The sequence below is a fragment of the Entelurus aequoreus genome, linkage group LG22 (assembly GCF_033978785.1).
Source record: "Entelurus aequoreus isolate RoL-2023_Sb linkage group LG22, RoL_Eaeq_v1.1, whole genome shotgun sequence".
In the NCBI taxonomy this organism is placed as follows: Eukaryota; Metazoa; Chordata; class Actinopteri; order Syngnathiformes; family Syngnathidae; genus Entelurus; species Entelurus aequoreus.
Window position 1 is genome coordinate 2,682,020 of NC_084752.1, and position 25,067 is coordinate 2,707,086.

Genomic DNA, 25,067 nt, shown 5'->3' on the forward strand with positions numbered 1-25,067 from the left:
AAGAAAAAAATACATGCGAAAGTGAGTGCGAGTGCTCCTCGGTACGATTGCCTCCCATTCCTTCCTTCCCCACAACCTCTGCAGTTAGTTTACAGTCCCACAGGAAACCCATCAAAGTGTGCTGGTCCGCGGAGACCGCCACGTTGAGCATCCACCCCACGATCGCATGTGTACTGTATCACCCGATGCGCAGGAGGATATTGACATGGTAATTGTGTCGACTCCAGTCAAGCGCAGGTGTGCCCATTGGGAGAACCCTCCTCAACCCCCACCTCCTCTCCCCTCCTTGCGGAGTTTTGCGGAGTGATTGCCGGGGAAGCGATGAGCACAGCCCCCCAACGCACGAGGAGATGTAGCTAGGGCAGCGAGCGTTCCATCTCCTCCAGGGACCCCTGATACTTATTTCAGTGTCTGTCAGGGGAGAGGGCTGATCAGAAGAGGCAAAGGGATTGGGAAAGAAGGCCTTGAAGATGGAAGGTGTAGCGGGAGTGAGTGAGGAGGGTTGCGGGGGCCCTGGTGGTCTCCAGTTGTTTCAACAAACAGGTCCCCAATTGCTGCTCTGTTTTTGTCTCCCTAAAAGTTCACACGGTGAATAGATATGCCGGGAGCTAAAAGAAAGTTCACTTTGTGTTGTGTGCTTTTTCTCTTTTTATCTAGGTTTACAATATAAAGGACAGCTGGGACATTAATGTTGATGGATTTTACCATTTACAGCAGAAAAGAAGGCTCGTAACGGGTATTACACTGTACAACATCGCAAATTAGCTTATTCCAACTGTCTACATTGTAGTACAAAGCAAAAAGTCTGTGTTCAAAAGCAAGAAAAAAAACACACAAATTTGGGGTATTTTATTTGAACTAAGCAAAATTATCTGCCAATAGAACAAGAAAATTTGGCTTGTCAAGACTTTCCAAAACAAGTAAAATTAGCTAACCTCAATGGACCCAAAAATAGCTTAAAATAAGTATATTCTCACTAATAACAAGTGCACTTTTCTTGGTAGAAAAAAAAAAGAGACCTTTTTGGTCAATATGTTGAAAAATATTCTTAAATGAATTAAATGTTAGTGCCATTATCTTGACATAATGATATGTGCTCAGCATTACATTTCTTGAAACCAGCAAACTTATACTAAAAACTAATTTATTGTTCTTAATGGAAAGGCAACAAGGCAACCGCTTGTCACTCTCGGGGTCTACTAGTCGCTCAGGCAAATCATATGGGCTAAAAATGCATTTTTCCATCGACAACATGACATCATCGCGCCAAGTGCGTGCTCTTTCAGTCAATTAGTGCGCATATATACAGCCCGGCCCCCGGCCAAATTTTTTTTATTTTTAATTTTGAAGAATTTATCTGAATGTCCATGAACTATCTCTGTTCAAAATTGTTAGAAATGACACATGTTAAATGTTTAAATATTAACTGTCAGTTTACTGTACTGTGCCAACTGTACTACTATATGAGTACGTATTTTCTATTGTTTAATTGAAAATAAAACAGCAAAGTCCATTTGGCTGTCATCTGTTTTAATTATGAGACACAATTGTGTCAAAATCATGATTTTTTTTTGTAGTTCTGGAGTATTTATTAGTAGCCAGTGAGAAGGTATATTATTGACGTGAAGTATATTACCTGAGGGGGTGTGGCTACAGAATAGAGTTGTCTAATGGGAAACATTTTTTGAGTTCCTTGCATGCATGTTATGTATTTTACATTACATTTTCAATGATAATAATGTAAGTAAATGATCTAATATGTGGTACATTACATGGGATATGTAAGTGTAAAATAGACAGCCAAAAGAAGGTTGGTAGATGAGAATAAATCTAAAGGTAAAATATAATTGCAGGAAATGTAGTCTTGATTTCCCAAATTTTCTGTTGGGGTTTTGCGTGGTGATATAAATGTTCCTCTTTTTTTTCTCAATTTTCCTCTTTTTTTCCTCAAAGGATGCTTACATCCCTGCCTAAAAGTGTGTACAAAATGTTGTGGTGACTCGGCTAAACACCCTGAAGTTACAGGGATTTTTTTTGTAGCGCTGTGTGAGAAATTTGAAGTCTGTCAGACTTTGGGGGTTTAACAACGCCACCATGTTGTAGGTTGTCATAACAATAAAAAAAACAGGCTATGCAGTAGGAGTTCATTTATTTGCCAAATTTGTAAGGTTTTACTTAGCGTACACAAACCAATACATACAGTCTAAAGATAAAGCCATTTATGAAAATAATCCGAACCATTCGGTAGACATGACACCGTTTGGAGCACGCGGATCATATTTTTCTTATTGTATTTTCTTTTTTTACGACTCAGTTTGGAACGATCATACGCATGCGCATTACACAACGTGAGAAGAAGGAGAACTTGCGTTGTGAAGGCATTTGTGTTAGAGTCATGGCAAACTGACTTTTTTTTTTTTAACAAACCTACAGAGAAGTCCGTAGAATTGTTCAATATGAGTCTGTTGAATGGGAGCTCTTTGGCAGACCTTCCAACTCCTCCAGATTCTCTGGAAAACTTCTAGATATTGCCCTTGTTTACCAACATCTTGACAGAAGTTACGAATCTCCCAAATTGGGACGTTATGTTGCTCATAAAGTATTGTAGGTTTTGCTCGGATGTCGAAAGGATGACGAGGAGGTGGTCAAATGACAATCACTAAATAAATTACATAATTGATGGAATTGAAAAAATGGTACAATATACACCAAACCGTAAACCTTGATAAAATATGAACTATGAATGTGGTGAACTGTTCTATCCCTGATAGTCATGCATGATGCATTTGAATTCCTCATATTGTCCTCTAGTGAGAAGTACAAAGCGGAGATGAAGGACAGGAAAGTGCTGGAGATCCTCCAAACCAAGGACTACGAGATACAGGATCTGAAGGAGGTACAGTACTGTACGATTTTTAATTTCAATCAGTCTGTAACACAGTGTGTTTTTGACAGGAACACCACCCTAAAATTTACCATTAAAACATTACACCCTCAACAACTGGAAAGCCGATTAAAGAATACACAGAGCTAGTAGTTTTGTGCTTTATTTTTAATGTTTTGCTAAGATGTCTGTAAATTATTCTGTCCCTGCTAAGTAAAATGAAATCATGAAGAAGCCTCCCTTGACTGACATAATTGTTTGATTAAACCTCTCCTGCAAATTAACGCTAATTCGTAATGACTGTAATTGAGCCAACTGTTTTATTATATTACCGTATTTTTCGGACTATAAAGCGTACGTAAAATTCTTTAATTCCTTCAAAAATTGACAGTGTGAAATATAAACCGGTGCGCCTAATGTGCGTTTTATTTCTGGTTGTGCTTACCGACCTCAAAGCCGTTTTATTTGGTACATGGTGTAGTGATAAGTGTGACCAGTAGATGGCAGTTACTCATGAGAGATATGTGTGGGCTGCAGGTTGACTGACGCCTGTTCAATAAATGACACTAGCAAGTACCCGTAAGCAAGCAACACCAAAACTGGGATGTTTCATTGAGAATATAGAACTTTACACACGGCTCTCAAAAATCTGTCGAAATGTTTTAGTGTGACTTAAGTAAGCTACGAAGCTGCACCGCTTGATGGATCGCAGAGTACTAAGGCTACCGTAGTCAGACGTACTGTGCTTCAACATACGGGTATAATTATGGTGTTTGTATAAGGACCTCAAAATGGCACCTTTTAGGAGACATGTCTGGCGTTTTGTTTCGCAATATTATGCAGAACCAACTTTTCTTAACTATTGGTACTTGCTGATGTGTATTTGGGATTTCAATGAAAAATTTGCGCGCGTCCGCCATTGTAGCCCGCGCTGTAGTTAATAAGCTCCTTGTTTTTCTCTATCCTCATGTTGTGGGGCATTCATTCTCCGCTGTTGTCATTTCTAATACAATAAGTTCTAACTTATATTTGTCAGTAGACTCGCTATGGAAGCACTAAAAACTCCCGTTACAACAAAGATGACGGGGAGAAAGGCTGTGAAAGTGGTGGCACGTCAATAAGGCCGCCCACAAAACGGTGCATCCTCAAGAGACGGTGAAAAAGCAGCTTGAAGCGGTCTGTGAAATATAATCTTTGCATTTTTTTGACCCAAGAACCACCATTACATGTTATGTAGACCACAAGGAAGTCTTCTAATGTATAAAATAAATAATATGACCCCTTTAATGTGCCTTATAACCCGGTGCACCTTTTGTATGAAAATGGACCTGAATAGACCCGCTCACCGGCAGTGGGCCTTATAATCCGGTGCGCCCTATTGTCCAAAAAATAATGGTATTCAAATACACGTAAGTGTTATTTAATTGTCAGTATTTTTAATTAAAGGGGACCTAAATCTATTGTCCTCTTCTCTTTACTTGTGCCAAACAATGCCGAAGCATCAAATCATGCATTTGGGTGTTTGCCTGTATGCAGTTTTGGATGCTTCCAAACACTGTTTTTGCAGACTTTTTTTTAACAATGTGACGTCACACATTGACAGAGGTACTTCTTTGGGATTTCCTAATACATGCTGTCACCCAGCATCCTCCTCTCCGCTTAACCAATACAGCTGCCTATGGTCTCCCGTGTTATTTCTTCTCATTTCATACCCTCCCGCCTGCTCTGATGTCTATAAAATAAATACTACCTAGTTTTTGTCTGACGTTTTACACCGGACTGTTTTGTCAACATTGACCAGTACAAAGTTGGATTAGCTCAGTGCTTCTCAAAAAGCATCCAAACAACAGAAGAATAAGGGACTATTACGTGTAGATAGAACATGTTAAAAGAGAAAGTAAGCAGATATTAACAGCAAATGAACAAGTAGATTAATAATGAATTTTCTACCACTTGTCCTTAAAAAATTTGACAAAATAATAGAGTGGAAAATGACACAATATGTTACTGCATATGTCAGCAGCTAAATTAGGAGCCAACAAGTTGTCTAGTATGTTCACTATTTTATTCAAGGACAAACTTGCAATAAGAAACATATGTTTAATGTACCCTAAGATCTTTTGTTAAAATAAAGCAAATAATGCAATTTTTTTGTGGTCCCCTTTATTTAGAAAAGTATCGAAATACATTTTGGTACCGGTACCAAAATATTGGTATCGGGACAACACTACTGTACTGTAATAAAAGGCAAAAATAAGAAATACTGTGCTGTAATATGGATTCTCTTTCACACACGCACACACACACACACGCACACGCACGCACACAATAATAAGATACAATACAGTATCTTTTAGCATTGTCAATTTAAGTTTATTTATATAGCCATTTTTATGCTTGAAAAATCCTAATTTAGTCCAAAAATCAGTTTGAATTTGCTAAAGTATCCATATTTTTGACTAAATATTCGGCTGTAGTCAAACACAAAGCGGTGAGAAACCGCGATGGAGTGAAGACGCAAGATTCAAAGCGTGAAGTGGCGAGGGATGGCTGTAGGTAACATGGAAAATCCAAATCCTGTTAAAATGTAATATACAGTATCTCTAATAAGAGCCTTGATTCTAGCGTTATTGATTTGCCTGCTGACAAATGCCTTGACAAAGCCCCCCCTTTTACTTTTGTCTTCGCTTTTGTTGGTTGTGTCTTCACAGCAAGTGTCAGGGCAGCAGCAAAAGATCAGCAAGCTACTCCAGAGTCGGACAGTCACGGACGACGAGGGTTCTTTAATGAAGAGCGAGCTGGAAGCTGCGCGTCAACAGCTGCTCGGCAAGAGCACGGAACTTGAGGTCGGTCTAAGAAATCTTCTCTTGTGACTCTGAAAGTGACATGTAGCTTCAGGCGTTGTTAAATACAGGCTAGTGTCTTTGTGTTTTTCTCTATATTTTTGTCTTGCCGCTGACAACAGATAATATTTAACAGCTGGACAGAGAGCAAGAGGAAGAAAAGCAGGTTGTTAGCTAGCAGATAAATACTTAATGACTGGATCAGTGGGGTTTGGAGTAGTGACAGTGTATTATGGTGTGGCATCCCCCCATAATTATGGTCGGATGGGGACCGGGGTATGACTAATTGATAAAGGAGCGGTCCGCCCACAGTCTCCCGGCGAGAAATGGTCAGGGACAGCATCAAAAGGTGGCTTCCGGCGAGCGGCGTTCTCATTAGGAGCGTTGTCATTCGAGCTGACACTCCTGCACCTCTACCTGCGTGAGTCCAGCGAAGGCAGCGAGACTCCGCCCACTCAGCAAGCTCGAGCCTGGACCTTCAGCACGGGTGACCTTGTTTCACACAAGTGTCCACCATACTTAAGCAGGGAACAAAAATATCAAAGCCGTGCAGAATTTGTCAATATTGCACTGCAAAAAGTCAGTGTTCAAAAACAAGAAAAGAAAATACAAAAATGAGGGGTATTTTATTTGAATTAAGCACAATTATCTGCCATAGAACAAGAAAATTCGGCTTGTCAAGACTTTCCAAAACAAGTAAAATTAGCTAACTTCAATGAACCCAAAAATACCTTAAAAAAAGTATATTCTCACTAATAACAAGTGCACTTTTCTTGGTAGAAAAAAAAACAAAAACCTTTTTGCTCAATATGTTGAAAAATATTTTTAAATGAAGTAAATGCTAGTGCCATTATCTTGACATAATGATATGCGCTCGGCATTACATTTCTTGAGACCAGCAAACTTATACTAAAAACTAATTTATTGTTCTTAATGGAAAGGCAACAAGGCAACCGCTTGTTACTCTCGGGTTCTCCTAGCCTCTGAGGCAAATCATATGGTCTAAAAATGCATTTTTCCATCGATAACATGACATCATCGCGCCAAGTGCGTGCTCTTTCAGTCAATTAGTGCGCATACTGTGTATACAGCCAAAAATGTGTTTATTGTAATTTTGAAGAATTTATCTGAATGTGCATGAACTATTTCTGTACTGTCACCACCTGTCACATCGCTCCGTGACTTATTTTGAGTTTTTTGCTGTTTTCCTGTGTAGTGTTTTAGTTCTTGTCTTGCGCTCCTATTTTGGTGGCTATTTCTCTTTTTTTGGTATTTTCTTGTAGCAGTTTCATGTCTTCTTCGACCACTATTCCCCACACCTGCTTTGTTTTAGAAATCAAGAATATTTCAGTTGTTTTTAATCCTTCTTTGTGGGGACATTGTTGAGTGTCATGTCGTGTTCGGATGTACATTGTGGACGCCGTCTTTGCTCCACAGTAAGTCTTTGCTGTCGTCCAGCATTCTGTTTTTGTTTACTTTGTAGCCAGTTCAGTTTTAGTTTCGTTCTGCATAGCCTTCCCTAAGCTTCAACGCCTTTTCTTAGGGACACTCACCTTTTGTTTATTTTTGGTTTAAGTATTAGATACCTTTTTACCTGCACACTGCCTCCCGCTGTTTCCAACATCTACAAAGCAATTAGCTACCGGCTGCCACCTACTGATATGGAAGAGTATAACGTGGTAAGTCTGCCGATCTCCAGACAGTACAGACACTCAACAACGGCACATTATTTGCGGATTATAATTACTGGTTTGCAAAAATATTTTTAACCCAAATAGGTGAAATTAGATAATCTCCCACAGCACACCAGACTGTATCTCACGGCACACTAGTGTGCCGCGGCACAGTGGTTGAAAAACATTGCAGTAGACTTTGCAGGCAGTTGCAATTCCAAGACATTAGATGGCAGTACTGTATAGGTAACAGTGTGTTGCCTTGTCTGGAAGTAGTCTTTGCCAATAAGGAGAATCTAGTCTTTTTTTTTTTTTTGCACCCTTAAAAGTGTTCATACTGTAAGTATTGTACTTATTACACACCTGCTGGAGATGTTGAAATCATCATGTAAACTCACTAATGCTAATCAGTAGCATGTCAAAGGCAAATCCAAAGTAAATCAGCATTGAGCTACTGTAGTTTTTTTATTTTTTTTATCAGGCATTAATTTGTTGGCATGTAAAATGACAACATTATCTAGACTGAGTCCGCTCTGAGTGCTTGTTTGTCGGCCGAGTCTGACATCACGCGCAATAAAGGTATCGAAATATGGCACAGTTTGATTTTGTGAACTGATACCTTGTAGTACCGACGGAATTCGGTACCAATCCGTACTTGTCATAATCATATAAAGACAAGAAAAGACAAAAGCACCTGAACTTTTCCCTCATTGTTGTTTTTTTGGCCCACATGACCCCCTCTCTCTGTCTTCTCCCGACACGCACACCTCTCCTTATCCAGGAATGGAAGACGCAGTGTAGGAGGAGAGAGGAGGCGGCGCAGCAAGTGGTCCGGGCTCTCGAGGAGGAGAAAGAGGGATTAACGTCCCGCTGTGTCGCCCTGCAAGCTGACCTGGAAGAGAGAGAGAGGCAGGCCAGTGACCACCGTGACCAGAGGGAGGCTGCCCAGGCCAGAGTCAAGGTTTGAATAACACAAACACACAGCAGATGATGGTCCTTGTCCGCCACGGCGCCTCCCTTTCTTCCGCACACCTTGACATATGTGACCCTCTCACTTCTTTTCCTCGCAAACATAAATAAAACACATCACTGCAGCAAAACAAAGTGTGAAGACAGCGGTCTGACATGTCTTCCAACACAAAGAAACTGCTATTGTGTAAAGTTGTGAACAACACTGGCGTAAGTTTCAGCATATTGTTTGACGTTACCTCCGGAAATAACTTACGCTTTTTAATGAGTGTGTTAGGCACCCTTGATATACATTTTTGATGTATCAACTAGTAGGGGTGTAACGGTACTTGTATTTGTATTGAACCATTTCGGTACGGGGGGTTCGGTTCGGTTCGGTTCGGAGGTGTACCGAACGAGTTTCCACACGAACATATTAAGCTAAGATAAAGTCTTAACAAGCTGCTCCGCTTCTTCTGCCTGTCTCTGTCAGTCCTCTAAACAGCACCCAGCATTGTCCCACCCACACAACCATCTGATTGGTTACATACAGAGCGGTAACATCCAATCAACAGTGCATATTCAGAGCGGTAACAGCCAATCAGCAGTGTGTATTCAGAGCGCATGTAGTCAGTGCTTAGCGTTTAGCAGGTAAACATCAGGCTGCGGACTATCCACAAATGATAATAAACACCTCCCAGTCAACTACTAGTAACATCACTATGAGCCCGTTGACGTTCTAGAAATATAAACTTCAGCTCAGCTCGCTCGCAGTCCTGGCTTGAGGTGAAGGCTAATTCGCTTTTAGCGTAACGTTAGCTCATTTTGCGGTGTGTGTGTGTTACGGACAGCAAAGCCCTGTCTGTCTGTTATTTCACTTTACCCTTTTCTGTGTTGATTGAGCTGTGTTGAAGCAGCAAAAAAGGACATTATGTTAAATGAAGAGTTTCTGTCTCTGATAGTTGATATAATAATGTAAGTGCATCATTAAGCCTACATGAACTCCATGGTGTTCAGGGATGAATAGTCTCTCCTATTGCTATTGTACTATTTTTTCAGCTATAGTTCCATGAATCATTAGTAATGCAGCAGGCTAGTTTTGAATGGCAGGCTCCCTGCTATCACATGTTGATACAAATATAACATTTACATAATAAAAATTAACTACAGGCTTCCCAAATGCTGTAATAAATTAAGCATGATGAGTTGACTTGAAACTGTTTAATGTTGCACTTTTTATATGTAGAAGTAAAGTTTTGTCATTTTAATTAATCCGAGCAACAATTTGAGGCAGTTTAATGTTGATTAACGTGGGCAGAATTATTATAGTGTTCCCAATGTTAAAAGGATAATGCCATTGTTTACAAATTTGGTAAATAAATAACCAAAAAAATGTATATTTTGTTGTTTTCTTACTGTACCGAAAATTAACCGAACCTTGACCTCTAAACCGAGGTACGTACCGTACCGAAATTTTTGTGTACCGTTACACCCCTACCGGATATACATTTTTGATGTATCAACTTGGGATGCACGTTTTTTTCAAGCCGATAAGTTCCTGCTGTTTAAAACCGATATTAATAACTTATTATACAGTCTCTATTTTTTTATACTTAAATTTTACTGTAGTTTGTGCACGCCTTTCTTTGAGGCTGGCTTTGGGGCAGCTTCTTTAGCAGCCTCTGTGTCTTCATAGGCTTCCAAAACACCGTCGTAGCGATGCTGGTGTTTCAAGTGGCTGATAAGGTGGTTTTTCTTCCCCTCCTCATGCAATCTCAATAATTATCTGTCTGATATTTATCATGCAGTACAGCCTTAAAGGGGAACTGCACTTTTTTCGAATTTTCATTGTTCACAATCCTTATGAGAGACTAGAAGTTCTTTTTTCTTTTTCTTTTTTTTTGCATATTAATTTGGAATAATCGGCTTGTTTTAGGTGGCTAGAAATGCAACTACTGGGAGCAATCCATTCTGCCTCTAAATCCCTTTGAAAATGCATCCAAAAAACCCCCAAAATACTTCATATACCTTCCGGAACCTGTACAATAACCAAACTGTAGAAACATTGTTATTGTAAGTGCGAACACTGAGGAACTGTTTTTCTAGCATACTAACACATCGCGTTGCGACGGCACGCAACGGCATTAGCTAGCTGCTGCGTCAACAGCTGAATGGCTTTGAGTTTGTAATGCACAACGCAATGTGATAGGACACCAATCTGTACTGACTGAAAAACATGAACAATAATATTACAGTATATGTAAAGTATTAGCCTACATTTCATGTTTTGATTGTACACAGCTAGCTCGACAGTGTATGTACTATAGTTGTAATACCATGCATGCTTTGCGGCATGTATCATGATCAGTATTATAGTGACTCACTCGATGGACAGTTGTCCGTTTAGTCCAGCTGGCCGGGGACGTTTTTTTCGTGGGTTTTCTTTGGCTCCAAGTTCCACATTTACACCGTCAAGTCACGCCGACTTCACTCTCTCGGCTTCCGTCTGCTCCAACATTTCACCCTCTCTTCGTGTTCGCTTCTGTAAGCAGCAGTTCATCCTCCGTATATTCAGCTTCAGAAAGATAAAGTTATGAATCATAATTTGTCTAAAAGTAGTGGTCTTCGTTGTCTGTTACCAAGTCTGTCATGTTTAGAAAACACACGTGTTTTTAGGAACACATTTTTGTTGCCTGAAGTCAGAAGTGCGCTGCTATGGAAACAGGTATAAATGCGCTGAGGAAAGAAGTTCCGGCAATGCTTTAAATGACCGAAATAAGGTAAATAATGTACATATTACATATTGTTATGAAAGTGTCTATTGCTACATCATATATATATATATATATATATATATATATATATATATATATATATATATATATATATATATATATATATATATATATATATATATATATATATATATATATATATATATATATACACAGTACATACATATACAGTATATATAGAAAAATACAGTACACACATATACAGTATATATATATATATATATATACACTTTTAGCGTGTGCATAACAAGTTGATGCTAAGTTTTGAAGTTGTTTTAGACGGCTTTGAAGGCTACAGTGGTGACTCCCATTAGCCACATTTTGCAGGTGTTTTTTATAATGTTTATAATCCTAAAAAAACTAAAACGTCTCTCATAATGATATTGAACGATAGGCAAAATTACCCAAAGATTGCAGTTCCGCTTTAAAAGCAACCTGTATTTTTTAAATATTCTTCTGAGGAAAATCCAATTATTTCTATGACAATACACACACCGATAACGAGAAAAAATGTAATACAATTGTACTTTTTCCACCTCATAAATTACAATTTTATTCACCTTCTTGTAAAATATCACCTTTTTAAAATAATGTTGTATTTGTCATTGCAACTTATTTCTTGTTGTATCACATGATCTATTAAGACTTTTTCCTTAACTTAATTACCACAATGATGTTCCCTTTCCCCCTAGTAATTTATGGCTTCTTTTCATGTGACAGTATAACTTCATTTGGGTTTTTTTTGTAGCATTACAACAATCTTCTCTTAATATAATTTACGCCAAATTACAAATGTATTCTCGTAATTACATTTTTATACAACAATGTTTTTCCTTGAAAAAATGTTACAACTACATTTAGGGCAAATTAAAACACTTTTGCTGTAAAATTTAACCCAATATTAGGTTTGTTCTATATTTTTTTCTGGTAGAATTTTTATATTTGTATGGGTTACAATTGTATTTGTGTGAAATTATACATTTTTATGATAACTTTTTTATGTCCCATCAATACCGGTATTATTATTATTATTATTATTTTTGGGTACATCTTGCTTTCTAATTTTACAACTTAATGTTTGGAAAATGTCATCTTGCTTTGGTGTAGTGTTACAGTTTCAATTCTGTAAACACATCTTCAGATGCTTTCACCTTTGGTGGAGTACAGTGTTATGTTAACATATGTTGAAATACTGTACTTTCTGGAATAACTGTGTGTCAGGATTTGGAGGAAGAGTTGGGACGAGCCCTGCTGGAGGTATCCAGGTTGCAGAACAAGAGTAGCTCTTTGGCAGCTTGCATAACTATCAAAGAACAGGAGGTGGCAACAAAAGAGGATCAGCTCCATAAACTTGGGTGAGCATCCACTTTGTTGTCATAAACTACAAGTAAATAGTTAACATTTTGGGGTACAGGTGTTGTTTAAATGAGGTTGAGTGTGTGTGGATCTGGGCAAGTACATCGCTCTCAATGCTGAGGCTTGAGGATGACACTAATATTTCCAACCCAGACTCAACTAAAGCCACTTTGTAAGCCCTGCATAGTGGATGCGCTTTAAAGGAAGGAGAAAAGGGAAACTGTGCAGGCTTTAGCTAAGCTTTAGTCGATATGGTAAAAAAAAAAGTCTGGGAACGGTAGGCGCCTTAGAGGTAATCTCAACCTTTTTTTTTTTAAACTACTTTTCTGTTTTAATGACCACGCCGCTCTGATGTGTCAGTCACATTCGGGCTTGCAAAGGGCTCTGTGGGTTTAAGCTCGGTGATTAAAGATGGCTCCACGCTTTAGAGGAGCACTTTACGATTGTAAGTCCCCGGGAACTCGGGGAATTGAGCCCTGTTATCGCCACTGTGTTGTACTGTAAATTAATTTGCGTGCGACTCGATTGTCTCGTGTGCAGCTGCGACTTGGCAGAAGTGCAGACGTTGTACAAACGGAGCACAGAGCATGCGGCGGCACAAAGCCATCTGATCAAGCAACTGGAGGGACTCAACCTGGACACGCAGAGAGTGCTGAGGAACCAGGAAGAGGTGCATACTGCTGACAACACCTCCTGTCAGAGGGTACATATACACACACACACACATATGCCTAGACCATCTTTATACATCGCTATCATTGTTCTTTGAAAGGACACTGCACTCGGAATGTTGTCAGGGTCGTGGTTGTTGTCAGGGTCGTGCTTCACGCAAAATAACATGCAAAAACAGAGTGCATAGACTCTACATTCCCACATTCTGACTTTTTTCTTGCAATGTTACTTTTTTTCCCGAAGTAAAATTTTGACTTTTTTTCCACTGTAAATAATAACCTGATTTTATTCCTGTTAAATTAATATTTTATTCTATTAAATATACATCCTAACCTTTTTTCATGATATGTAGATTTTATTCCTGTAAGGTTAGTTCTAATGAATATATTCTCACTTTTTTCCCCAATATCCTGATTTTAGTCCTGTAGAATTACTATGTTATTCTAATAGATATTTTGCAATCTTTTTTAATAATATTCTGATTTTAATCCTGTCAAATAACTATTTTATTCTAATAAATATTATCTAACCTTTCTTCATATTGTTCAGGTTTTTATATATGTAAAATTACTAGTTAATTCTAATAAATTTTGTACAACCTTTTTTCATATTTGGATTTTATTCCTGTCAAATGACTAGTTAATACTAAAAAAAAAAATGTTAAACCTTTTTTCATAATATTCAGATTTTATTCCTGTACAATGATTAGTTTATTCTAGCAAATATTTTCTTACCTTGTTTCATAATACCGTATTTTTCGGACTATAAGTCGCAGTTTTTTTCATAGTTTGCGACTTATACTCAGGAGCGACTTATGTGTGAAATTATTAACACATTACCGTAAAATATCAAATAATATTATTTAGCTCATTCACGTAAGACAGTGGTTCTTAACCATTTTTCAGTAATGTACCCCCTGTGAACATTTTTTTAATTCAAGTACCCCCTAATCAGAGCTAAGCATGTTTGGTTGAAAAAAAGAGATAAAGAAGTAAAATACAGCACTATGTCATCAGTTTCTCGTTTATTAAATTGTATAACAGTGCAAAATATTGCTCATTTGTTGTGGTCTTTCTTGAACTATTTGGAAAAAAAGATATAAAAATAACGAAAAACTTGTTGAAAGATAAACAAGTGATTCAATTATAAATAAAGATTTCTACACATAGAAGTAATCATCAACTTAAAGTGCCATCTTTGGGGATTGTAATAGAGATCCATCTGGATTCATGAACTTCATTCTAAACATTTCTTCACAAAAAAATAAATCTTTAACATCAATATTTATGGAACATGTCCACAAAAAAATCTAGCTGTCAACACTGAATATTGCATTGTTGCATTTCTTTTCACGGTTCTTTTTGACAGACATTTTTAAAAAATCTCACGTACCCCTTGGCATACCTTCAAGTACCCCAAGGGGTACGCGTACCCCAATTTGAGAACCACTGACGTAAGAGACTAGACGTATAAGATTTCATGGGATTTAGCGATTAGGAGTGACAGATTGTTTGGTAAACGTATAGCATGTTCTATATGTTATAGTTATTTGAATGACTCTTACCATAATATGTTACGTTAACATACCAGTTGGTTATTTATGCCTCATATAACGTACACTTATTCAGTCTGTTGTTCACTATCCTTTATTTATTTTAAATTGCCTTTCAAATGTCTATTCTTGGTGTTGGCTTTTATCAAATACATTTCCCCCAAAAATGCGACTTATACTCCAGTGCGACTTATATATGTTTTTTCCCTTCTTTATTATGCATTTTCGGCCGGTGCCACTTATACTCCGTTGCGACTTATGCTCCGAAAAATACGGTAGTTAATTCTAATAAATATGTTCTAACATTTTTTGTTAATACGATTTTATTTATGTAACTTTTTTTTTCGAACACATTTTCTGGCCTTTTTTCATAAGATTATTGTAAATGGTAAATGGTTATACTTGTATAGCGCTTTTGTACCTTCAAGGTACTCAAAACCTATTTATAAATGGTTGATTTATATAGGCTAGTAAGGTAAAGTTTTGTACCTGACAAGTTTCGGCTACTTTGCTTCTGCAGCCTTCATCAGAGGTGTCACGTGATGTTAGCGTCACCTCTGATGAAGGCTGCAGAAGCAAAGTAGCCGAAACTTGTCAGGTACAAAACTTTACCTTACTCGCCTATATAAATCAACCATTTATAAATACACATCAGTAGGCTAAATGAACCTCTTCAAGGTACTCAAAACCGCTTTGACACTAATTCCCATTCGTACACACATTCACACACTGATGGCGGGAGCTGCCATGCAATGCATTATGAGCAAGGCTGAAGTGTCTTGCTCAAGGACACAACGGACGTGACTAGGATGGCGAAAGCCGGGGATCGAACCAGGAACTCTCAGGTTGCTGGCACGGCCACTCTACCAACCAAGCCGCGCCGTACATGTTCTGATTTTATTCCTGTAAAATTACTAGTTCATGTCATTAATTTACATTTTCCCCATAAAATAAATACTTTTTCTCAGTGCTGGTTATGGCTGTGGCTATGATTGTAATACATTTGAGGTTGATAGCGATCATCAGCTGTCAGCATGTAGACTCCATCAAACATGGCGGAAATGTCTGTGACAACAGCCAATCATAGCTGACCATTTCCCGCTCCACTTCGGGTTGTAAGGTACCGCCAAAATAAAACATTTTTCTTGTATAATTGCTTTTTTCGTGAATATAGGGGCTCCAGCTCCTCCTGCAAACTTGACTATGGTACACTGCAAAAAGTCAGTGTTCAAAAAGAAGAAAAAAAAATACAAAAATTAGGGGTATTTTATTTGAACTAAGCAAAATGATCTGCCAATAGAACAAGAAGATTTGGCTTGTCAAGACTTTCCAAAACAAGTAAAATTAGCTAACCTCAATGAACCCAAAAATACCTTAAAACAAGTATCTTCTCACTAATAACAAGTGCACTTTTCTTGGTAGGGAAAAAAAAGAGACCTTTTTGCTCAATATGTTGAGAAATATCCTTAAATGAAGTAAATGCTAGTGCAATTATCTTGACATAATGATATGCGCTCGGCATTACATTTCTTAAAATCAGCAAACTTACACTAAAAACTAGTTTATTGTTCTTAATGGAAAGGCAACAAGGCAAGCGCTTGTTACTCTCGGGGTCTCCTAGCCGCTCAGGCAAATCATATTGTCTAAAAATGCATTTTTCCATCGTTAACATGACATCATCGCGCCAAGTGCATGCTCTTTCGGTCAATTAGTGCACATACACTACCGTTCAAAAGTTTGGGGTCACCCAAACAATTTTGTGGAATAGCCTTCATTTCTAAGAACAAGAATAGACTGTCGAGTTTCAGATGAAAGTTCTCTTTTTCTGGCCATTTTGAGCGTTTAATTGACCCCACAAATGTGATGCTCCAGAAACTCAATCTGCTCAAAGGAAGGTCAGCTTTGTAGCTTCTGTAACGAGCTAAAGTGTTTTCAGATGTGTGAACATGATTGCACAAGGGTTTTCTAATAATCAATTAGCCTTCTGAGCCAATGAGCAAACACATTGTACCATTAGAACACTGGAGTGATAGTTGCTGGAAATGGGCCTCTATACACCTATGTAGATATTGCAGCAAAAAGCAGACATTTGCAGCTAGAATAGTCATTTACCACATTAGCAATGTATAGAGTGTATTTCTTTCAAGTTAAGACTAGTTTAAAGTTATCTTCATTGAAAAGTACAGTGCTTTTCCTTCAAAAATAAGGACATTTCAATGTGACCCCAAACTTTTGAACGGCAGTGTATATACAGCCCGGCCCCCGGCCAAATTTTTTTTTTTATTGTAATTTTGAAGAATTTATCTGAATGTGCATGAACTACTTCTGTTCAAAATTGTTTGAATTGTTAAATGTTTAAATATTAACTGTCAGTGTGCTGTACTGTGCCAACTGTACTACTATATGAGTACCTATTTTCTATTGTTTTATTGAAAATAAAACAGCAAAGTCCATTTGGCTGTCATCTGTTTTAATTATGAGACACAATTGTGTCAAAATCATGATTTTTTTTTTCATGCTTGAAGTAATAAATTATTACTTTAAAAAAGTAGTTTTATACTTGTGAGTGTTGATGACACAGCTTTGCAACAGTTGATATTCTAGCTTCAAGCATGTTTTACTCAATATAGCTCATCAAATCTCAGCAACAAGCTGTAATATCTTACTGACATCATTTAGGAGCAAAACACTTAAAACAAGTAAAACACTCTAACATAAAATCTGCTTAGTGAGAAGAATTATCTTATAAGACAGAAAATAGGCAAACATCACCCTTATTTGAGATATTTCATCTTACTTAGATTTCAGTTTTTTGCAGTGTATAAAGTAGTGTTTCTTAACCATAGGGGCCCATTGTTTGGTTTTTGGCTTGCCTACGTCCTGTTCACATACGTTTCCCTTCAACTCCCTATATGTATGTTTTTGACAGCTGTACAGCGAGCTGAGTCAGTGCTACCAGACCCTCATGTCGAGCGAGGCCAAGCTGCGCCAGAGCCACCAGGAGCTGAGCAGCCAGCTGGCTCAGAAAGAGCAGCAGATACTACAACTGCAGGCCCAGCTGCAACAACAACAAAAACAGCAGCAGGAGGAGCAATTTCCATCGCGACCACCGGCCCAGCAGACCACAATTTGTACCTCAACCCAAAGACAAACCAACTTGAAAGTAAGCATCAGTTTAATTCTTCCTTGTATCAAGTTGCCAAGTGAAAATTAAAAGCCATATTACATACAGATAGTGTGTCATGAGATATAAATTGAATTAAGACTACTTAAAGGAAACTAAATGACCTCTAATATACCTACAAATGAGGCATAATGATGCAATATGTACTTATAGCTAGCCTAAATAGCATGATAGCATTGATTAGCTTGCAGTGACCAAATATGTCTGATTAGCACTCCACACAAGTCAATAACATCAACAAAACTCACCTTTTGTGCATTCATGCACAACGTTAAAAGTTTGGTGGACAAAATGAGACAGAAAAAGAAGTGGCATAAAACACGTCCTAGAAAGTCGGAGAAAGTTATACATGTAAACAAACTACGGTGAGTTCAAGGACCGCCAAAATTAGTAGGACAAAACGGCGCTCGCCAAATACTTGAATCAGTGAAGCATGTTTAATATAAACAGTGTGATTTATAACAATTAGGGAGGCTTGTGTCATGTTTGTCTTCCTACAGAAACCATATTAAAACAACATTTTTATTTTTTTTTCCCGTTATCTTTTTCCACTTTTCATACATTTTTGAAAAAGCCCCACAGAGCCACTAGGGCAGCGCTAAAGAGCCGCGGGTTGCCGAACCCAGTACTTGTGTATTTGATTTATTAGCCCATAAGCTATTTATATTGTAATGGATAATCAGGAAATGGTGATAATGTTAAATTTTTTGTTTCTTACTTTCTATGTAGGGAACTTGCATATATTGACCTACACTGGGTTTAATGTGTTTTATAAACACGCTTGTGAAGAGCATCAAAGTGAGCCCTGTGTCCTTAAATTCTACTGTATGTGACCTTGGTGTAAAAAGTTTCAACAGCCCTGCCTTAAAGTGATAGGATCTGTGTAGCGAGATGCAAATAAATGCAAAATTGCCATTCAACAGCCTCTAATGAGCTGGAGATGTGCCATTCTCGGACTACACAGTGCAACTGTAGGACTGGACTCCACCTGTGTTTTGGAGGTTCAACTTTGCAAATAAATCTTACCAACCTATTTTGCCGCGGCTGATAAAAAAATGTTTGTAACCCAAGCAGACTCTTACCACAGCGGCAGCCTCCCCGCACTGTCACAGATAACAGCTCCAAATGTTAAGTGAGACGCAATCGCCCTGCACCGCTTAACCCCTGTTAATTTAACTGGAGCTGATGTTTAAATGGATCATTTAGCCCTTAATTAATTACAGTACTGACTGTAGTGTAATTCCCTCAGTAATGAATATGGCATTTAGAGGAGAGGCTGTTAAGCATGAATGTTTATGCACATAGAAAAGTTGAGTGTTTTTATTTTTAATACATTTGCAAACATTTAAAAATAAACTTTTTCCACTTTGCCCCTATGTGGTACTGTCTGTGAAATTGTTAGGGGAGAAGTATATTTAATCCATTGTGGAATGAGGTTGTCCATCCATCCATTTTCTACCGCTTGTCCCTTTCGGGGTCACGGGGGGGTGCTGGAACCTATCTCAGCTGCATTCGGGTGGGAGGCGGGGTACACCCTGGACAAGTCGCCACCTCATCGCAGGGCCAACACAGATAGACAGACAACATTCACGCACTAGGGACCATTTAGTGTTGCCAATCAGCCTATCCCCAGGTGCATGTCTTTGGAGGTGGGAGGGGCCTATCCCCAGGTGCATGTCTTTGGAGGTGGGAGGAAGCCGGAGTACCCGGAGGGAACCCACGCAGTCACGTGGAGAACATCCAAACTCCACACAGAAAGATCCCGAGCCCAAACTTTGTATTGTGAGGCACATGCACTAACCCCTGTTCCACCGTGCTGCAATTTCAGCCTCAAGTCTTTTTGAATGCGATGCCACAAGCTTGGCACACCTATCTTTGGGCAGTTTTGCCCATTCCTCTTTGCAGCAAGTCTCAAGTTCCATCCGGTTGGCTGGCAAGCACAGCCATTTTCAGATCTCTCCAGAGATGTTCAATTAGATTCAAGTCTGTGGCTCTGGCTCTGGCTGGGCCACTCAAGGACATTTACAGAGTTGTCCTGAAGCCATTCCTTTGATATCTTGGCTGTGTGCTTTGAGTCCTTTTCTTGCTAAAAGATTAATCATAGCCCCTGTCTTAATTCAAGAGCGCTCTGGGGTAGTTTTTCATCCAGGTTGTTTCTGTACATTGCTGCATTCAACTTTCCCTCTATCCCAGGCCTGGGCAATTATTTTGACTCGGGGGCCAAATTTAGAGGAAAAAAATGTGTCTGGGGGCCGGTATATCTATTTCTAGGAAAACTAATACAAAACCTAACACAGAAGTCTGATTGAATGCTAAAAATGTTATGACAGACCGCCTTAAAAACGGAATGGAATTTTAATTTTTTTCTATGAACGATAAAACCCTGAACATTGAGAACATATGAACGTCACACCCCCTCTCAATCGACATATATTACAATCAAGCCAAATGCAACAAAAATGCAACAAACACAGCGAAATATGAACGTGAAGGGTAGAAAAACAAAAAACATCCACAATCTGATATATGTGATACATCACTAAGCTTTGGAACTTTCTTGTAAAAATCTCCTTCCACGTCTGTCCCTGACACCCACATTTCAGGCTGGCCGCTTTGGAAACCCTATGTGGAAACGCTCCCCACCCACACTGCTTGGTGCCTCATCTGACCTGCTGTGATGTAGATTACCATAGTAACTAGTAGGGTTGTACGGTATACGGGTATTAGTATAGTACAGCGATACTAATTAATCATATTCGGTACCATACCGCCTCTGAAAAGTACTGATCCGCCACACCCTAAGATTTTTTGTTAAAATAAAGCCAATAATGCAATTTTTTCTGGTCCCCTTTATTTAGAAAAGTATCGAAAAGTATCAAAATAATATTGGTATCAGGACAACACTAGTCACTAAAATATCATGCAAAAGCGCAGATTCCAACCATTGAAATATGTTGTATAGTTCAAGATTTATGGTAATTTGAAAACATCACCGCACATCATAATGGCAGCTACAGTTTCCATCTTAAAGATCTATAAAAAATATTTGGGAATGTCCAGCGGGCCAGATTGAAAAGCTTAAAGGGCCGCATGTGGCCCCCGGGCCTTAATTTGCGCAGATCTGCTCTATCCTGACTAGTCCCCCAGTTCCTGTCGCTAAAAAACATCCCCACAGCATGATGCTGCCACTACCATGCTTCACCAAAGGTAATTAGCCTGGTGATGAGCGGTGCCTGGTTTTCTCCAAACATGATGTATGACATTCAATCTTTGTCTCATCAAACCAGATCATTTAGTTTCTCATGTTTGTTCAAATGTAAAGTGCAATACAAATAAAATATATTATTCTTATTCTTATCATCATTAGTACCGCGGTACTTTATTTGTATTGGTATACCGTACAACACTATTTCCTTGTAACTTTGGCCAGTTAAACAGGGAGATTAGCCTAGCGATAATGATGATATCAACAATACTACAACACATGTCGACCCATTTTTCATTGAAATGACCCCTTTGGGTCTCAACCCAATGTCAACACAAACGTGTATGGCCACGTCACACGTTTTGGTAATAAGGCGAGAGACGCTGATCCGGCTGGAGTTGGCCGACATAAACAGGGCCGAATTAAACAAGTTCATATGAAGCTGTATTTATTCACTGAACACGTGTATCTGCTTTTGTTTCCTAAACTTCCTTCCTTCTGACACAAAAGTGAACAAATAAACAGATCCACCGTCCCAAGGTGCAACACTCAGTGCTGCTATTTCACTGACAGGCTGCGTATGCGCGCGTGAAAAGCATTGAATTAAAGGTGTGCGTATTTGAGCGCGTAATTGCAAATTCTGTAACAACTTCCTCCCGAACACCTGTTAAATTCTGATGCAGCCGCTCGGGCTGGGGTGGGGGAGGGGGGGATTTTGATTTTACATTTAAATGTTTGGCTGAAAGTTGCCCGTCGGAGGTGATCAAAGTGCTGATCGCCGCGGGAGCGCAGCGCTCATTTGAATACAGACCGGAGTGACGGCTTTGAACGCCCAACTCTGCCCACAGTTTTTTTTTTGTAATTATTATCAGCGAGCATGTGGGTAAAGCATAGGGAATAAGATAGGAGGGTGGGTGAGAGCAATAACATCTATTGTGAGTTAGACATCCATGTTCTTGTATGTTTTAGTGCAGGTAATTGTCTTTCAAATCCTAGCATCTGGCTCTCTGCACTCTTCTGATTCAATGGCCAAGGAACTATGGTGTAATTTGTAGACGGTCCCTGGCCTGCTCATGCTCCATGCCAATGGTACGCCATTAACACGGTTTTGTATTTTGAGTACATTAATGGTACACAGTAGGGTTGTCCCCATACCAATATTTTGGTACCGGTACCAAACCGATACTTTTCTAAATAAAGGGGACCACAAAAAATGTAATTATTGGCTTTACTTTAAAGGCCTACTGAAATGATTTTTTTTTATTTAAACGGGGATAGCAGATCCATTCTATGTGTCATACTTGATCATTTCGCGATATTGCCATATTTTTGCTGAAAGGATTTAGTATAGAACAACGACGATAAAGTTCGCAACTTTTGGTCTCTGATAAAATAAAGCCTTGCCCCTACCGGAAGTAGCGTGACGTAGTCAGTTGTTCACTTCCTCATATTTCCTATTGTTTTCAACGCAGCTAGAGCGATTCGGACCGAGAAAGCGACGATTACCCCATTAATTTGAGCGAGGATGAAAGATTCGTGGATGAGGAACGTTAGAGTGACGGACTAGAATGCAGTGCAAAACATATCTTTTTTCACTCTGACCGTAACTTAGGTACAAGCTGGCTCATTGGATTCCACACTCTCTCCTTTTTCTATTGTGGATCACGGATTTGTATTTTAAACCACCTCGGATACTATATCCTCTTGAAAATGAAAGTCGAGAACGCGAAATGGACATTCACAGTGACTTTTATCTCCACGACAATAATACATCGGCGAAGCTCTTTAGCTACTGAGCTAACGTGATAGCATCTGGCTCAAATGCAGATAGAAACAAAATAAATAAATCCCTGACTGGAAGGATAGACAGAAGATCAACAATACTATTAAACCATGTACATGTAACTACACGGTTAATAATTCTCAGCCTGGCAAAGCTTAACAATGCTGTTGCTAACGACGCTGAAGCTAACTTAGCAACCGGACCTCACAGAGCTATGATAAAACATTAGCGCTCCACCTACGCCAGCCAGCCCTCATCTGCTCGTCAACACCCGTGCTCACCTGCGTTCCAGCGATCGACGGAGCGACGAAGGACTTCACCCGATTATAGATGCGGTTGGCGGCTAGCATTGGCTATCGCGTCTGCTATACAAGTAAGTCCCCCTTGTTATGTTGCTACAGCCAGCCGCTAATACACCGATCCCACCTACGTTCTTCTTTGCAGTCTCCATTGTTCATTAAACAAATTGCAAAAGATTCACCAACACAGATGTCCAGAATACTGTGGAATTTTGAGATGAAAACAGAGCAGTTTGTATTGGCTTCAATGGGCTACCGATACTCCTGTTTCACTGGCTACGTCACGCGCATACGTCATCATCCAAAGGCGTTTTCAACCGGAAGTTTAGCGGGAAATTTAAAATGTCACTTTATAAGTTAACCCGGCCGTATTGGCATGTGTTGCAATGTTAAGATTTCATCATTGATATATAAACTATCAGACTGCGCGGTCGCTAGTAGTGGCTTTCAGTAGGCCTTTAACAAAAAATGATCCAAGGAGGGTTACCTTAAATGATGGCACAGTGTGGCTGACACAATGCTTAGGCTAAATAATTATTCGATTAAGGGGTTATCCGGCTTAGTGTAGACATAGCCTTACACATGTCACGAAACAAACAGTCCGGGTCCAAAAATAGGGTCAGCTCAAATCAAACGTCAGCTTGCAACGTCAACATCAGACTTACCCACCAACTGTAACTAGAAACATACCTCGCATAAACAACTAAATAGCATACTGTATGCACTTTGCTGACATTTTAGTGCCATCTGGCCTTTTGAAATTGACATTCGCCCACATCTTTGCACCTTTCTTAAAATCTCGTGACAAAAAAGGCGTAAAAGAGGGAGAGGAAAAACAGCCACACCTGCTGCTGTCGACACTTAACTCATCAAATCTGACTGAGAGACGTCTTCGCAACTGTATCTTACTGGGGGTGTCGTCACCTTTTTTTAAATTTTTTTTTTTTTAACCCCAACCTTCTCAGCGAGGTTGTGATGATTGCATTATCAGAAATCTGGCATCTGGGCGTGACCTTTTTAACTGGCGGGGTAATCAACTTTGAGCAAAACCGTAGAGGAGGAGAGGTGGATGATGGATTATTAGTGGAAAAGATTTTGGTCCTATTTTATTCAATTGGCCTGTCAAGGAGGACCTGGGGGTTGGGGGAATTATCAGGGGTCTCTTGTACTTGGTGCATCTGTTACAATTATTTATCATTTCCACACAGTTTTTTTTGTCAGCAGTGACCATACAAACCAATTTAAGTGTTTTTGTTACTTAAAACAGCAGACTTAATACTGTATTCTTGCTATAGAGGCTATTATAGTTGACTTTAATAATTACAATAGGCATAGAGGTAGACCAGGGGTCGGCAACCCAAAATGTTGAAAGAGCCATATTGGACCAAAAATACATAAAACAAATCTGTCTGGAGCCGCAAAAAATTAAAAGTTGTATATAAGTCTTATAATGCAGGCAACACATGACATAAGTGTCTATATTAGCCTACTATCAAAATGACTATGTGTTGCATGCTGAAGCAAATCTTCGTTGACAGAAATGTTGAAATGTAATATTTTTTCTACACATTTTTACAACATTAGAAACCATTAGTAAATCAGAGGATATTCAGAAGGTGAGATAACTCCTGGAAATTATTGACTTTTAATGGCCAAAGGTATAGATGTGTGTGTCCAAGTTAAAGAAAACGGAAAGCTGTCTTTTTCTAATGGATTTATTACAATCTTTGGCAAGCTTGGTAATGTTTGCTGTGGTCTGGAACAACATGGCCCACAAACAACTATCAGAAATGCAGCCAATATTACATACAGATAATGTGTCATGAGACATGCAAAACTAAATGATATACAAAGAGGATAATAATAAAGGTTA

The 25,067-nt window shown here is 38.9% G+C and overlaps 1 protein-coding gene across 8 annotated transcripts in view; it reads left to right on the plus strand.

Annotated features, from left to right (window-relative positions):
• Nucleotides 1-25,067, plus strand: part of LOC133639945 (centlein-like) — a 771,455-nt gene that overhangs the window by 624,164 nt on the left and 122,224 nt on the right. For 7 of the 8 annotated variants that reach the window (XM_062033668.1, XM_062033669.1, XM_062033667.1 and 4 more), the window contains 6 exons: nt 2,812-2,896; nt 5,596-5,730; nt 8,182-8,361; nt 12,365-12,498; nt 13,040-13,202; nt 17,653-17,886. In XM_062033668.1, the coding sequence (XP_061889652.1) occupies nt 2,831-2,896; nt 5,596-5,730; nt 8,182-8,361; nt 12,365-12,498; nt 13,040-13,202; nt 17,653-17,886 (912 nt within the window). In that variant the 5' untranslated portion in view covers nt 2,812-2,830. The remainder of the gene's footprint in view (nt 1-2,811; nt 2,897-5,595; nt 5,731-8,181; nt 8,362-12,364; nt 12,499-13,039; nt 13,203-17,652; nt 17,887-25,067) is intronic. The other variant, XM_062033664.1, reaches the window with a different exon arrangement.